This window comes from Dryobates pubescens, chromosome Z, assembly GCF_014839835.1.
Source record: "Dryobates pubescens isolate bDryPub1 chromosome Z, bDryPub1.pri, whole genome shotgun sequence".
Lineage (NCBI taxonomy): Eukaryota > Metazoa > Chordata > Aves > Piciformes > Picidae > Dryobates > Dryobates pubescens.
This window is the reverse complement of record NC_071657.1, coordinates 91,171,168-91,188,290: the sequence shown is the minus strand read 5'-3', so window position 1 is coordinate 91,188,290 and position 17,123 is coordinate 91,171,168. Positions and strand designations below refer to the sequence as shown.

The 17,123-nt window shown below is 40.7% G+C and overlaps 1 protein-coding gene across 2 annotated transcripts in view; it reads left to right on the top strand.

The window, feature by feature from the left end:
* The window catches only part of LOC104299324 (LIF receptor subunit alpha), a 57,657-nt gene that overhangs the window by 20,444 nt on the left and 20,090 nt on the right, over positions 1 to 17,123 (top strand). For both annotated transcript variants that reach the window (XM_054178176.1, XM_054178175.1), the window contains exons 2-9: positions 3,196 to 3,335; positions 4,026 to 4,155; positions 6,195 to 6,346; positions 10,008 to 10,171; positions 11,135 to 11,309; positions 11,589 to 11,858; positions 13,854 to 13,983; positions 15,564 to 15,727. In XM_054178176.1, the coding sequence (XP_054034151.1) occupies positions 3,266 to 3,335; positions 4,026 to 4,155; positions 6,195 to 6,346; positions 10,008 to 10,171; positions 11,135 to 11,309; positions 11,589 to 11,858; positions 13,854 to 13,983; positions 15,564 to 15,727 (1,255 nt within the window). In that variant the 5' untranslated portion in view covers positions 3,196 to 3,265. The remainder of the gene's footprint in view (positions 1 to 3,195; positions 3,336 to 4,025; positions 4,156 to 6,194; positions 6,347 to 10,007; positions 10,172 to 11,134; positions 11,310 to 11,588; positions 11,859 to 13,853; positions 13,984 to 15,563; positions 15,728 to 17,123) is intronic.

The following is a 17,123-nucleotide window of genomic DNA, read 5'->3' as shown; positions in this document are numbered from 1 at the left end:
TGAAGCAAAAAAAAAAAGGGGGGGGTTGTTTTTGAGGGAGGAGCTAGTAGAGGCCTGTATCAGTCATCTTTTATGTAAGAGGTTGCTGCAAGGCAGAGGATAAACTGTTCTGTGTTGGAGATAGTACAAGTAATGTGCTTAAAATGGAAGATGTAGTAGTTGTGTAACATAACACATTGGGAACGCTAATAGTAATAATAATGTCAGTGAAGTGACATGAACGGATTGCCCAAGGAAATGAGATTGTTATGGGATGTGCTATTGCTGATGTCTTTTAAGAAGGACAGCTGTTGAAAATGGTTTAATTACAATTGTTCTTTCTGTTGAGGAGAGTATGCTGATGGTTTTAATACCATTTAAAAAAAAAAACACCACAAACTTACAATGCACTCTAGATGTTGCTACGCTTAGTAGTAACTGCTCCTGTCGCCCTCTAGCCAGCCTCAGTCAACGTTTTGCCGCCTTCTAATGATGCTGGTCTCTTCTGTCCTAAATAATTCTCTCTGACTCTTATATTATCCTATCCATCCTAACAGTACATCTGTCTAGAGGACATCATGCTTTTCCTATAGCTCCAGGATAAAGAAATACTTCTGTGCCTTGTTTGAGCTAGCCTTGGACTGGTGGAAGACAGCTTTCATCCAAAGAAAGTGAACTTCCTGTTTTTTAAATTGCCTCAATTATTTTATCGCTTTATAATTAAAACAATCCTTGTCATGGATTGAGTTGAACCTGCTGCTGTTCTTCATACCATGCTGTAGTCATGCCAGCTTCAAAAAGTGAGAGAGCTAACTGGAACAAAGTATTTGGGGGCTTGAAGCTCAGATCGCAACAAGGGAGGCTTCCTGTTCCAGTTGCTGCTTCCAGGTTCTGGCTTCTTGTGTGTGGTCTGCTTTCTGCAGGCATGGTGGTGGAAAGAGTGGAAGTCTAGTAGTTGCTGGTTTTGGCTTTCTGGTTTATGCTGTTTTGGTTTTTTATTCCCCTGTGTATTTCACTGTGCTTCTTCTGCAAATAGGCTAAGCTAAGGTGATCATGTATTGTATTGTTAGATTAACTAGATTTTTAGCTAAGGTAATTATGCATTGTGGTTATGATATCTTGTGTTACATTAAACTCTTTTGTCTCTATCCCAGCCCTGAACTGTGTGTGCTACTCTTCCCCTCACTTTTGTGTTGGGGAGCAGGCAGGTTAGCCCCTGCACTAAACCATTACAATCCTATAAATAGGGATATTTTCTCCTAATAGTGTTTAATTACATGACATGAGGCTTCAAACTGCAAACTTTTCATCAAACTGTAAAATGTGTATGAGAAGACAAGAACCAGTGAGTCTACATTTCTTGCTTAAGATTGTGGTTTACAAGACACTTGTGCTCTTCATGAATGTGCACTGGTTTTCTTCAGTGCCTGACTCTGAAACAGAAATTGTAACTGTGTGAGTTAGAAGAATTTGGTATGACTCAAATTTCTTGTAAATCATTGCTATGATGTTACTCTTAAAACCTCTACAGCAGAGGGACTAGTCAGTAAGCTATGTATTGAGTGTTCAGAAAAACAGAAGGTTTTGTTAAACCACACTCATATTTAGTTGCTGAATCTGCCTCATAAACCTAGCATAATCAAACAAGTTTTGCATAGTTTTGTACAGATAAAGTGTTTAGAAAGTGAGAGGCTTGGGATTGAATTAATGATACAATTTTCTCTCTTGAAGTGGCATCAGTGTTTTCCCTTTTAAAATCTTTTTTTTCCTTGGCTTCTGCCCCCCTGACAGGGGACTGTCAAGTGATTTTGATATAAAATTGAATTTTAATGCTTTTCTGCAAACCAGAACTGGCCTTTGAAGAAGTACTCACAAACATGTAATTTACATGTGCATCACAAATAGAAATCAGTCATTTCATTCATGTAACTTCCAGGAGTGTCTGAGTGATCTTTGTTTCTGGTGAAGTCAGAGGTTTGTGAACCAAGTTTAAACCTGTAGGTTGTATCCCCATGTTTTCATTTAGTAGCAAGGACAAATACAATATGAAGACCCTGAAAGACACCAAAATGCAGTGGGGAACTTCTGGTACAGAGGTTATTGAACTTCTGTACAGAGGTTATTATATTTTATGTGCTGATGGGTTCCTGATTTGTCTTCACCCAAACATAGAGTTGTCAGACTTCCTTCTTGAGTTGACCTGTAATAAATTGTATGGCATGGATATTACAGTTTAGGAATATGTAAAAAGAAGGACTGAATACATCTGGGTTTAGTATAGCTTAATTTATTATGATTTTAGCAGGCTCTTCAGGTGGCTTCAGAACATGGTGAAAATGAAATGATCGTTTAATTTTAAGGGCGTTTCTTCCCTCCATGTGTAACACTGACCTTTTCTATAGCTCCTTTCTCAGCTCCTGTGCTACCTGGGCCTTTCCCTCAGGCTGGTTATTGCAGATCAAGACAAAGAAGAGAAGAGCTCTGGATTATTTGACATATTCCATATATACTTTTCACACACTGCAAGATTGGTGAGGGAGAGAAGGACATTTGGGGCATTCATAGCTGTCCCCTAGGGAGAATTCCTTGTAATAAAAGATAGGTGGTTGTGTTTCAAGGTGGAGGAGCATGCTTGTGGTGGCACAGAGGACTTCATAAAGAGAGATGTCTTTTAAAATTACAGAGGCTTTTAGGCCAAGTCTGATATTCTGATAGTGATCATGAGCAATCAGATCTGACAGATCTGGTTCTGCAGTGTCTAGAGCGTCTCATAGCTTTGAGTAGCAGCAATATAAAAAGTGAGCAGAGGGGAAAAGAAAACAGATGGCTATTCCTGTCTTCTCAAACCTGTATCTGAAGAAGGGGACATTCCCCTCATTGTATGCAAGACCCTTTGTAAATGTGTCATTTCTTCTAAGTTGAAGAGACCTGTTCTAAGGGAATTCCTTCCCTTTTCTCAATTAGTCCTGGAAGATGCCTATGGACTTTTACATGTCTATGGTTCGTGGGTTATATTTGAAATGTCTTGCTGAAAATGAGTGCATCAGGGTGTGGTTGGGACATTAAAAATGTTTCCTTGCAAGACAACAAAGAAAAAGGACTTGCTACACCTGGGAGCAACATGAATGAAGACAAGTAGACAGAACAAAAAGTGGTATTTGTGAAGTGCCAGCTCTGGAATTGCAATAGTTTTGTTTTTTCTTTCTTTTTTTTTAGAGCTGACCAGCTTGTTGGAAGATGATTATTCCTGCTTGAAGCTTGTCTTCTGAGAACAAACAGTAGAAGAATGAGGAAGAATTCAAGCCTTTGCTGGCTTTTAGCACTAGTTTTTTTATGTTTAAGAAGCCAAAAGATAGGTGAGTTTATTGCAATGAAATTCACTGACTGCTTTTTCTTTTTGGCCCCTGTATTGGTGGCATGTAATTATGTTGTCTTATCACTTCTGTGACCCCACACCATACTAAGGTTGGAAGTACTACCAGGCCTGGTCTCTGCTTTCCAGCAAGCAGTGACATCTTGTAAACTGGGGCAAAGTTGAGTGTTAAGCTCTCCGTAATGCAACTGTGATAATCTGTATATGCAGTTGATGTAAATGCCTGCGTTGAGATCTTCTTGCTGTGTATGCTGGCTGTCTGCAACAATTTCACACATTATTATTAATTGCCCTTCTGTCATTAATTGCCCTCTATGTGGGACAATGGAGGGGAGCAAAAACCTCATTAAGGTTGTCATGAAAGCTTGTGGTTTTGCCATTGGCCCAAAGCCTGCTTATTAGGCTAGACTAGGAACGCCTAGTATGGAAAGAAAAGGCTGCCAGTGTCATTTCACACAAGCATAAACTTAGATTTTGGGTCTTCTGAAGACTGGCAGTCTGTTGCTGTCTGTAATCAGGCACACAAATCATTCAACAGTGTTAAAATACTGGCCTGACCAGCATTCAATAAAAATATAAACAGAGTGGCTAAAGATGTGAACAATAGCAGCCATTTTTCAGTGGGTCCTTACTGACCTGCAGTTTGTGACTTCTATGTCCTATATGATTTCAGGATCTCTGGGGCACCCCCAGAATTTGAAATGTGTAACGCATGATTTACGTAAAATGATCTGCACTTGGGATGTCTCTTCTGAAGGAGGACAAACAGACAATGGACAAACTGACTTTTGCTACACTAACAAGTAAGTACCCTGTATACCTGGCTGAAAACCATCAAATTGTGATTAAAGTATAGTTATTCCTCAATCTCCACCCATGGAATTTGTGATACTATTGTTTCCCAGCATCTCCCCTTCAGTTTTTCTTGGGTGGTGCTCCCTCAAGGCAATGGCAGGGTTTCTGGCCATGTCTTGTTTCATGCTAACGATTCTGTTGCCAAAATCTCCTGCTTGCTCTTTTCAAAGGACTGGAAGATGCTCTCATTTACTCAGACTTCTCTATTTGTTCACTTAGCTCTTGCTCAGAGTTTTCATGAGGGACATTTGCATACCAGGTTCAGTCCAAAAGGAAATGATAGTTGGAAGAAGCGAATCATAATGCTATGGGCCAAAGTGGTAGATTGTATGAAAAAAGTGTTGAGATTCATGTGTGGAAAAACATGAAAAATTTCTTGATGGCGGTCCTATAACCTTTATAACTTGAAGCTGTCTGGAGAGCATTGTATTAGCGGAAAAAACAGAAATTATTCCACAATTACAATAATTTTCTGAAGCTAATGTGAGTGAAAGTTTTGAGGAAACATTAAAAAAAAATTAAATCTTCAGTGTGTTTTTCACTAATGAGAACTACATGTGCAATTCCCCATGCTGTGGGTCAGCCAAATACTTATCATGTGCTAGGGATGAGTTCAAATCCTTTTTGCATCTTGATCCTGCCCCCAGTCCAGATATTTGTACTGTCTTTTTCCTGTAAATTCTGCAGGCAGCCCAGGCTTGTCCTTGGGGTCCCAGGGTTTGGCTGCACTTCTTCCACCTACATGTTTGATTTTCTGTGTTTAGTTATTCCTCCTGCATTACTAGCTATCATTGCATATATGTGACATTGCAGCCAGAGTTCAGGAGTGTGGAGTTCATGAAGTACTGTCTTCTAAACAAAAGCAGTTGTGTAGCTGCTGCTGTTTCACCTTAGCAAAGCAGAAGAAGCCTGAGTCCTCAAAGCAAAGAGGCTGAGAGCTGAGCTTAATGCTGACCTCCCTGAGGGAAAGAGATTTTGTTTTTCAGATTTTGCCCAAACATCCACTAATAATATCTCAGTACAGAAAAGGAATTGCTTTTCTTAAGTTCTCAAATCTCAGCTGGCCTCTGCTAGCACAGTGTTTTGCATGAATTTTAAAAGTTCAACCCAAGCTCTTGACTACATGGAGCTGTAGGGTCCTGTTCCAGTTCTTAAGTAATAGTCCCTCGGCAGGAAGTCTGGCATTGTTCTCTTTGCTTTCCTTCCTCCCATCATTCTCCCAAGAAGGTAGTCTGAATCTTTCCTCCCTCTCCCCTCTTTTTGGCTTCCAAGTTGTGTATTAATGGTAATGAGCAAAGGAACTTGACCCATCCATTATTGTTTCCTGTACGCATCCACAATTTCCAGAGAAAGAGAAGATTGCATTGTGCTGAGCACTGCACAAACATGATGTACAGACTGTATTTCCATCTGGGATTTTAGGAATTCTTTCCCCTGCTCTTTTCCCCTGAGCTGGGCTGCAGAAGGGACCTAAAACACTCATTCTAAGGTGGAAACACTGATGGGTAAAACTGCTTTTTGAACCTATATGCCACCCCTTTGAGAAGAAATGGAGGGAGGAGGAGTCAGAAAAGTGCAGGAAGGTGGAGGTACTATTGAGTATGGGTTGGGGTTTTTTTTGTTGTTCATTTGTTTTAAATTTTGATTATTTTGAAGTATTGATGTATGGTTGCTGTGGGTTTCAGAAAGTCATCTTTTGGTTAAAAAGTGAGTTTCTCACTTTGAAGTCTCCTCTTAACAACTAGGTAGCTGCATGAAACCATTAGTGCACAATTTGTTACTGTGATAAGAGTGACTTGAGAGACAAGGGAATGCTATTAATCTGGTACTAACCAAAGCCCATACAAGTCTTACTCCTTCACAAACTTGATATGGAGCTGTCTGTTATTACAGAGAGTTTGTGTTTTATTAGTATCCTAGGAATAGGACTTAACTTGCCTAAGCTTCCTATCAACTGAAATACCTGCTTAATCCCCTCTTTTCTCAGTGATCTCCTCCCTCCAGTGTGTTTTAAAACTAAAGAGAAAAGAGTAGAGATTCCAGTTCCAGAGACCTCCAGCATGGTGACTATAGCCACAAACAGCCTTTCTGGAGCTGCTTTTGCTACCAAAAAATTTGAAATTCACAAGAAAGACATCTGTAAGTATCAGAGGTTTTGTGTGTACCTAAAGCCTTTATGCTGTGATTAACAATGTTTTCTTTGACAGTGTTCTTGTATGTAAAATGTTGATGTCCTGAGTTCATATGCAGAGGGACCTTGACCGACTGGACAGATGGGCAGAATCCAATGGATTGGCATTTAACAAGTCCAAGTGCCGGGTGCTGCACTTTGGCCACAACAACCCCATGCAGAGCTACAGGCTGGGGTCAGAGTGGCTGGAGGGCTGTCAAACAGAGAGGGACCTGGAGGTGCTGATTGACAGCCACCTAAACATGAGCCAGCAGTGTGCCCAGGTGGCCAAGAGGGCCAATGGCATCCTGGCCTGTATTAGGAATAGTGTGGCCAGCAGGAGCAGGGAGGTCATTGTGTCCCTGTACTCTGCATTGGTTAGGCCACACCTTGAGTACTGTGTCCAGTTCTGGGCCCCTCAGTTTAAGAAGGACATCGAGACACTTGAACATGTCCAGAGAAGGGCAACAAGGCTGGTGAGAGAACTTGAGCACAAGCCCTATGAGGAGAGGCTGAGGGAGCTGGGGTTGTTTAGCCTGGAGAAGAGAAGGATCAGGGGTGACCTCATTGCCCTCTACAACTACCCGAAAGGTGGTTGTAGCCAGAAAGGGGTTGGTCTCTTCTCCCAGGCAACCAGCACCAGAACAAGGGGACACAGTCTCAAGCTGTGCCAGGGGAGGTTTAGACTCGAAGTGAGGAGAAAGTTCTTCACTGAGCGAGTCATTCGTCATTGGAATGTGCTGCCCAGGGAGGTGGTGGAGTCACCGTCCCTGAAGGTGTTCAAGAGGAGATTGGACGTGGCACTTGGTGCCATGGTCTAGTCGTGAGGTCTGTGGAGACAGGTTGGACTAGATGATCCTTGGGGTCTCTTCCAACCTTAGTTATACTGTGATACCATATGTATTAGGTTGTTTTCTCTGCCCCTTCAGAGGAAAGAAAAGTCCTCTTACCCATAGATCACAACAGAGGAAATCAAGGGTGGAACGTGAGGAGGAAAAAAAAGTGCACCACTGCTACATTTCCCTAGTCACCTCACCCTTCATTTTTAAATTTTTTTTTTCCCTTCCCCAGTTGTAAATTGGGGAAGCTTTGTAAACATGTTTCTAATCTGCATACTGAGGTACCTGTGTAGGGCATAGAATGTACTTGGTCAGACTTAGCTTGGGAAAGGCAGAATAAACTTCCTAGTGCCTGTTCTCCCATGTAGCTGAATAGCTACAGAATTAGTTTATACCTGCAGTTTCACAACATGTTAAGGACAGTTATGTCTCTCCTGACTTCTTATTTTCTTAGTATATACCAAACTTGCCCATTCTGTTCAAATGTGTATGAAACTCAGCAAATACATTTATGCTTAGGAGGTAGGCTGTATCATATTGGAGTTATAGATAATTAGACTTTTCCCTAATTACTTCCTCCCAAAAGAGGGTGTTGTAAACTGAGGATGGCATTGACACCATCTGTTGTGCTTACTCGTTATTTAATCTTTGTGTTTTGTTTGCTTGCCCATTCCTTCAGTGCAGTCAAATTCTAAAGCCATTATTAGTTCTTACCCATGACTCAGTTTTCTCTTCAGATGAAAGCAGCTCAAGAACTTCAACAAAATTCAACTTGAAACTGTATTGACAACACACTGGATTCTCTCCATTATTTTGCTGACTCAAGCAGAATGAGTTTCTCAGATTGATCACAGGTTGTCCCAGGCAGTGTGTGGACTGTGCTGAGCAGTTTGCAGCATCTCAGTGCCCTGATCAGGACCAAAGCTGGATAAATCACAAGTTTTAAAAATGGAATTGATCCTGCACAAGAGCAAATTAACTGTTATAACCCTTGACCTTGCCTGCCTCTCAGCCTTTCTTCACCATCACCTATGCATAGAAGAGATGCTTTTATTTAATCTCCCCATTCTGTCCCTATCACCATGTCATGATTTTAATGTTAATGCTAGTTTAAGAAATAACAGAAATCACAGAAACATTCAGGTTGGAAAAGACCCTCAGGATCACCAAGTCCAACTGATAACCCTACTCTGCAAAATTCACCCCTAAACCATATCCCCAAGCACCATGTCTAAATAACCTTTAAACACATCCAGGACTGGTGACTCAACCACCTCCCTGGGAAGCACATTCCAATGCCTGACAACTCTTTCTGTGAAAAAAAAATTTCCTAATGTTCAGTCTAAACCTACCCAGTCGTAGCTTGAGGCTGTTCACTCTTGTTCTGTTGCTAATGACCTGTGAGAAGAGACCAGCACCAGTGTCTCCACGACATCCTTTCAGGTAGTTGAAGACAGCAGTGAGGTCTCTTCTCAGCCTTCTCTTTTCCAAACTAACCATCCCCAGCTCCTTCAGTTGCTCTTCAAAAGATTGATTTTCCAGACCCTCCCTCCTCTGCACTCGTTCCAGCACCTCCACATCTCTCTTGTATTGAGGTGCCCAAAACTGGACACAATACTCAAGGTGTGGCCTCACTGGAGCTGCCACACCTGAGTACAAGGGGACAATCACCTCCCTGCTTCTGCTGGACACAGCATTTCTGATACAAGCCATTGGCTTTCTTGGCCACCGGGGCACACTGCTTGCTCGTATTCAATTGCTTGTTGATTGGAGGCCCCAGGTCCCTTTACACCAGACAGCTTTCCAGCCACAGTTGCCCAGGCCTGTAGCGTTGCTTGGGGTTGTTGTGACCCAAGTGCAGGACCTGGCATTTGGCCTTGTTGAAGCTCATCCTGTTAACGTTGGCTCATTGATCCAATCTATCCAAGTCCTTCTGTAGAGCCTCCCTAGCCTCATGAAGATCAACACTCCTACCCAACTTGGTTTCATCTGCAAACTTACTGATGACACACTCTGTCTTCATCAAGGTCATCAATAAAGATGTTAAACAGAGTGGGCCCAGCACTGACCCCTGAGGAACACCCCTGAAGAAATCCAGCCACCAGCTGGATTTATCTCCATTGACCACCAGTCTTTGGGCCTGTTTGCCCATTCAGTGTTTTATCCAGTAGAGTGAGTGCTCATCCAAGCCATGAGCAGCCAGTTTGTCCACAAGAATTCTGTGGGGAACAGTGTCAAAGGCTTTTCAAAAGTCTAAGATCAGATTCCTCATGATCTGCTTCAGAGTATCAAGTGAACTTCTTTCATCCTGTGCTTGTGCTCTCCATTCCCCCTACTGTTGCTTTTGTTGCAAGTCCCCTCTTCCCTGCCAGTCTCCAAACCCCATTTCTCCTTTGGGGCATTTTCCATCATCCTCTCTAGCTGTGTTGCCATGCACATTTCAAAGAATGTTGCCATGTTTCCCTTATCTCTGCAGCCCTGAGTGAAGGTTTTGAAAGACAGGGTGTCTTCCTTATTATGCATAATGAAGAGTCATATTCATGTTCAGTTACACATCTGCATGCTGAGGTACTACAAGAAAATGCCACTTGGTGACTCATCAGCACCTGTGTTTTCCTGGGAACTTTCATTCTCAAGTAATGACAGAGCCCATCTTTCTCTAATTACAGAGGTTGAGTTGCACATTTGTATGGCTACTAGCCAGTCCAGAGCAGTCTGTTAAATACCTGTAGGATTGGTGTTGCTGACTAATGATTTGAATATAGCTTTTCCCCGCTCTTTCTTTTTCCAGCATTTGTTCCTCTCACTCCACACATTATTAGTTTAAGACCTGACTTTTCAACTTCCATATTAAATCTGAAGTGGAGTGATAATGGATCAATCTTCCCATATGGACTGGATGCCATTTGGCAGATTCAGATACTCCGTAAAGAAGCAATGGAAAAGGTCACACAAGTAAGTATTTTTCTTCCTTTATGAAAACAAAAAAATTAAAAGCAAAATGTATACTTTATGCCTTTATAATATTCTGGGATGTCATTTGAAGAAAGCTGAGAATAATGTATATTGCAGAGCTTTGCAGAACTTAGTGTAGTTGTGCTTCTGGTAGGTAACTTCTAGTTAAGTTTCAAAGTTATGAGAACAGTGGCTACTAGAATGTCATACTTATTCACAGTGACAATGTTTATTTAAAACATTTTTATTAGAACTCACTTTTGAATTTGGCAGATACTTTACATCATTATTTATCTGCTACTACATGTGTTTTCTGCTTTACTTCTCCAAGAGTGTCTCCAGTCTTTGTGGTCTTTGAATACTCAGTTTGGGGTTTTTTATTTGCAGCCGCAGTTATTCCAGGCCAGTTTATAGTGCTGTTCTGTAATTTTTAGGAGTGGAGAAAAGATAAAATGTGAAGCCTAGGACTAAAATTAGAAGAGTTTCATTTTGGAGAAGTTCAAACTTTTCCCTGCCTGGGAGAGGCCCAAGATGCTGGAACACAGTATATATACCTTTTGAAATGCTTGGCAGGATTCCTGCTCTCCCTCAAATGTCTGCCCTCTGGTATTTCTGGCTGGCAGACTACTTGGCTGGTGGGCAGTGTAGTATCTTAGGCTTTTGTCCAAGTAAATTCACAGCACAACTGAAAGTTAAGTAGGACACTCCAAACATCTCTCAGGGTTTTATGATTTACTTCATTTAATTAGTTATTCTGTTGACACCTGGGAGATGTCATTACTAACAGGTGTTCAAAAAGTCTCTCTTGGTTTTGTGGTCTGTTTTTTTTGTTTGTTTGGTTGGTTGGTTTTTTTTTAAATTTTGTTTGTTGTTCTTTGGATGTTTTGTTGGTTGGCTGGTTGGGGTTTTTTTGTTGATGATGTTTTGTTATTTCTGTGTTTTTGTGTTTTTTTTTAAACATAGGTAACCTACTATTCAAAACTGATTCATGAAGATACCATTCTTTCCTGGAACTGGACATCAGATATGCCCTTGGAGTGTACATCACACTACATGAAGATTCGCTGTTACATTAATGCAACACAATTTGTTGGCCCCAAGGATTGGAGTGACTGGAGCCCAGTAGAGGAGGTCCCTGGTATGTTTACTCCCTTGCCACCATATGATCTTTAGTTGCTTTATGAGAAATAAGCCAAAATCAGCGGAAAAGCATTGAGCAGTGATTAGCTTCAGCTTTTCAGGGTGTTTTTTATTACAGAAATAATGGAATCATTAGTTAAAACCTAGTAAACCTTGATTTGTGTGCATTGTAACATTTGTCAGTCACGTTTCAGCTAATCAGCACCATGTTTATAGCAAATTATTCATGTGGCGTTTTTATTTGCTCTTTTTTTCCCTCCTCTTCCTTCTCTGTTAGGTAAAGATACCGAGCCCAATGGGAGTGGGGTATTTCCTCAGGACACTGTGGTGGCAGTAGGATCAGATGTGACAATTTGTTGTGTCCATGAAGAGGGACAGAAGATACTACAGATGACTTATGGGCGAGAAATATACCCAATGATACATCTGAGCAGTCGGAGCAGTGCAATCAGAGTACTAAATGCCAGTGCTTCATATACCAGTGGGACAAATGTAGTATGCATGCTGTCTGAAGATGACATGGAAGGAACTGTCTTGTTTGTAGGATGTATGTATCATTATGTTTACTAACCCTAAGAAAACCAAAATAATTTTGAGACTCTTGAGGAAACAAATACTATCATGGAGGGGGTTTTCTATCCTGGCCTTTGGTTTCTGCAGATGAACTGGGGTTGTATTTGTTTGTTTCACTATGGAAAATCCAGCCCATGAAGCAGACACCAAGGATGGGAGGATGAGGAGGTACACATGAAAGGTCTCCTCTTAGAACTTGGCCCAGTGTTTCTCTCCTTGATCTCTTTTTCTAAGGCATTTCTTAGTAGTTTAGTTCTATGTGAAGATTCATCCCCAGTCTCTTATCATTTTAGGCTTACATCTGTTCTCCTTTGTTCTATGGCAAGGCAAGAGTAAGAGCATGAACTATAAGTGAAAATACTCATTTACCAACCAGTCACATAAAGACAATAAAACAGTTAGACTTGCAGTAAAAATAGGTGCTCATCTAGGGAAGTAGCTCTGAGAGCTATTTACAGCAAAGGAATCGAGCTGACAGCTCCTTTTTCCTGGAAAATCTTCTAAATGTTCTTCTAGTATTTTCCTTACAGATACTGAATCACTGTGTGTCTTGTCTTGTGTAATCATGCCAGTCTCAGAAATTTCTGATAGATGCTGATACCTATTAAAACAAACTACTGAAAGTACCTGGTTCTTCTTTCCCATAATTGGTTACTTTAGAGCTTTGTGTGTTTTCCCTGCAGGGTTTGGTTTGTTGGGTTTTTTTGCTTGGTTGGGTTTTTTCACTGTCTTCTAATATCTGCCCATTAGAATCCTGTTCCCCAAAACAAGCGTGTCTTCCTGTCACTCACATTGTGTATAAAGTGTGTGATAGAAAATGCAAAACCAGAATTCAGTCTTTCGTGATTTCTCACTGAGATGACATTTTTACACTCTTTGTGCGGTATTTGATTCTGTGGGAGAATGTCCCAGGTAAATAACTCAGTGTTTCATGAACAATGGCTCAGGTGGTCCTGTAGGTTTTTCCCATGTGATGTGTTTTGATGAGCTGGGATGTGATGAAACATGTTTCCTGCCAATGTTTCTTCTGATACCTTTGTGATACCTACTTAGTGGAAAGGGAGAGGACTTAGCAGGATGCTCTTGGGGAGGAAGAGGTAGAGGAAGTTTGATGTGGATACACAATGCCTTGGTTAAACCTAGGTCTGGCAAAATAATAATTCTTGATGTGTTGCTCGTAATAGGAGGTAAGCCTGCCACTCTTGCCTCTTGTATTAGGACCCCTTTTCTGGTGCATCTACATGAATATTATACTACTGTTTTGAAAAAAGTTTTAGATATAAGTTGATATAAGTGCTCCTCTTAGTGTCACATTAGCATGGTTATCTCCTCTGGGAGACTGCCCATGTTCTCCAGAAAGGCACTCAGTACTACTCTAGTATGGAAACAAGGAACAGCCTTTAAAGATGGGCGCGTCCAAAGCAGCAGTGAAGAAGCTGACCCATTCCAGTCCTGCTTTAACTTTTAAGTTCAGTGTGGAATTCATGCTAAAGGGGATGTCTTGACATGGCTTGCCTGAAGAATTCAAAACAATGGTTGTGCTGGCGTATAAGGGAATATGACGCACAGCCGACGGCATTCCTGCATTGCTCAGCAGCTAAACTGATGCTCAGAATTTTGGAAAAGTCTTGGCAGAGTTTCAGTAAAATGATTCCAGGTCAGAGCCTGGAGCTTGTGAACATACTTGCATGTGATTTACCAGATTACCCACCCACTTAGAAGCCTAGAGTCAAGTGTTAGTCAGATGGGGCTGTTAATAATTATCCATCTGTTTTATTGGAATTTTTTAAAAGCATGTTATTTGTATGGTTGGAGTGTGACTTACTACCACATATTTATGAGGCACACAATCTAGACCCACCAGAAATGAATGCTTTCAGGTGATGCCTTCAGGAAGCTAGCACTACAGCTATCACGCTAGGATGGCAAAACATTGGCTAACTGGTTTGGTTTCCGTTTCGTGCCGCAGATGCCCCTGATGTTCCCCAAAACCTCAGCTGTGACACTTCCGACTTCTTGATAATAAAATGCACCTGGAAACCAGGCAGACCCAGTGGACTGTACGGAAAACGAAGAACAAAGTATAGTTTATTTGAAAGGTAAAGCAATTCAGCACTAAAAGAAGGACAGAACTGCAATGTATCTATTGCTGCCTGTGAATTACTGCACCATGCCTATTTAAATGAGATTGTTTAGAGCCTGAAATACTTTTTTAAAGAGTTTGTAGAAGTTGAAAGTGAACACTTGAAGAACCCTTTACAAATTCCAGTGAGCATTAAGGATGACTTTTTCCAAAGACTAAGGCCATTATGAACTCATGAGAAAATAAAGAGCTTAGTATGTTAGGCTTCTGCCAACATGTAGACAAGGCCAGTATGAAAATACAGGGAGATATTGGGAACAATTCACTGATTATTTTTATTTTTGTTTTATATGCAACCTGCATCAGATCTTCTGTCAGACATTTACTTAGCTTCTGCTATGCAGAATGATAGAAACTCTTGGAGCAACATTGTAAGACAGGCCATGAAACATTTCCCAAGTGCTAGTGGGGCAAACAGTAAGAAGCCTACATCTGTTCTCCTCCCAGCATTAAGAACTAGAGAGTGCAGAACAAGCAAAGTGGCTACCTGGAAAACATTGAAAGGGGCAAATAACACTGGCATCATCCACAGAAAGAAGTGGAGTCACAAAAGCTGATGGCAAATGGACTCTTAGGGTGGTTTTGAAGCAGGTCAGAGGCAATAAGTACGGATTAACAATCACAGGTGTTGTCCAGGATGCTACTGCTAAAAAAGGTCATTGGTTAGGATGCAAAGAGGTGGACAAAGTTTTCAAAGGAAAGAGCTCTAGTCATTGGCTGCCCATACGCAGTTCATAAATGAGGACGTAGTTCAGACTTGTTTCACTTAGCCCAAAGCTGTGAGGAGATTAATGTGATGCATTTCAGGGTAAATATTCTCATCCTTGTTCTCAGCCCAAACTGAGCTATTTAAAAGGGACTAGGGTGTGAAAGGAGCTCAGAGCTCAGCTAAAACACAGTAAAAATGCCCAGAGGACGAAATTAAACTTATTCTGCCGAATGAGAGGTTTAGACAGATTGTAATTAAAGCAACTTCTATAAACATACATACACACTTTAGATTTTATCCTAAAGATCTAACTCTGGTCTTGGCTGTTACCATACCACCTCTCCAGCTTTTGATTTATAAACAGCTAGGACTAGTGGATGTATCCCAGGTAACCAACCATAATGTAGATTTGGCAGGGCTGATTGGGAAATGCATATCCCTAGTTTAGAAAGCAATTAAGAACATTTTTTAAATGCAAATGTATGCTGATCTGAACGAAGATACTTCAAATCAGAATTTTAGTTGTGACTTGTGAAGTGGTTTTACAGGACCTACCTGTTTTCCAAGCTTTTGAGAAGTGAGAGGATAGAAACATTATGCTAGTGGAAGAGGAGAGTTTCACATGAGAACAGGACAAGTCATGACTGATGACACTTTAACCTGATTTGTTGTGTTGGAGATAGCCCTGCAGCTAAATAATTCTGTGTAAGCCTTGTGTCAGTGAACCCATTGTTCTTTACTGTGTTTTCAGTCTAGACTTCTGCTTGTTGCTTGAAATGGTCTTATCAAAGGAATTAAGTTGGTTTTCCCCCCTTTTTACATTTTAGGATATCTGGTAAAAATGTTTCATGTGAAGTCAATGAAATTAACAGAGACCGTGCCTGTGGCTTTCAAGTACTGCCTGATCAAAAAACCTACGATTTCGTATTAGGTGTCTCCAATCCTATTGGGCAAACAGAGTCATCACTTTTGGTTAATTTAACTCAAAGAGGTAAGACTGAAGCAGTGTAAAGGTGAAAACAAAACATAAAACCCTCTCAAAAAAACCAACAACACAACAAAACAGCTGTTTGCTGCTTGCTAGCCATTTCTTTGTTTTGGGCTTGAAGTACTCCAATGTGGTATTCCTATCATTGTATTGTTTTATTTTCAGCACTATTTTGCCATGTTCAAGAATTCAAACTTGAAGAGGAAACAGCACATGTTCTGAGGAAAGAGTAAGGTGCGCAGGGAGATGCCACTTCTCAACAGCAGTTCTACCAGATTGGATACACTGCTGTGTAGATAAATGCTGCTTGCAATCTAATAATTAGCCAGTTGCTGCTTACGTATTACTTCACTTTCTGTTACACATCAATAAATGAAAATTAGATGTAACTTTATGAACTCTAAGTGCCCCTATGTATCAGTATCTGCTTATAGCACAAAAGGTGCAGTTTTACAACAGCAGAATTTGGAGCATAAAAATAGTAGCACTCAAAGGTATTAATAGGAGGATTACCTGCTATGGTAATAGCCAAAACTATCTGCTGCTGTTGTTTGCAGAGCAAAAGAACTTATTTCATTAGACGTTCAATTTAAACGAGGAAAATGAGAACACTGGTGCATTTCTAGGCTGTCTTCCCCACCCTTTTCCATCTACCTACACAACCACAGCTGAAGATTTAGGAGTTCCTAATGGTTACAACATTCTGCTGTTCTCTCTGAAAGACTGAATTTAAACATGAACATGGCACATATATTTTTTTTTTATGTATGTCCCAATTCAGGTAACCTGAGATTAGAGTTATCAGAGTAAATTGGAAGGTCCTAGAATCATAAACTTGGGGGGTTTGCACTAAGCACATATGACTGCTGTTTCCTATTTGCTTCTTTTCCCTCCGTGTCCACTTAATTCCCAAAATAAAGTACGTATTTCCTTAGGGGTAAATGGACCAATTCCAATGGTAGAGATTTTCTTCTTCTGTGACAGGCTATGAATAGTAGTACTGAATATTATCAAAAAAATACATGAAGGGAGTTTGGGGAGGGGTGAGATCATTCAGTTCTAAGTTTGAAAGTTCCTAGAAGATTAACAAAGTTGTGTGAATTTCATCTGTCACAGTGGTCCTCTGAAATAGCACTTGTTTTGCTTCTTTAGATAGGGCCAGTAGGAACAGACATGTTTTTCTGTGTTTCCACATCCTTCTCACACATGCAAGCCTTAAGTAAGTTTGTTTCCATATTTGATAGCTGAGAAGAGCATCAGGAATGAGCCTATGAGTGCTTTCTGAGCACCAGCTGTCCTACTTGCTGATTTGATAATTTATTTATTAATGATGTGCTTTCATATTTTAAAACCTGATTATTATTGTTTTCTGAACTAAAATTAATGTTTCTTTCTTGAA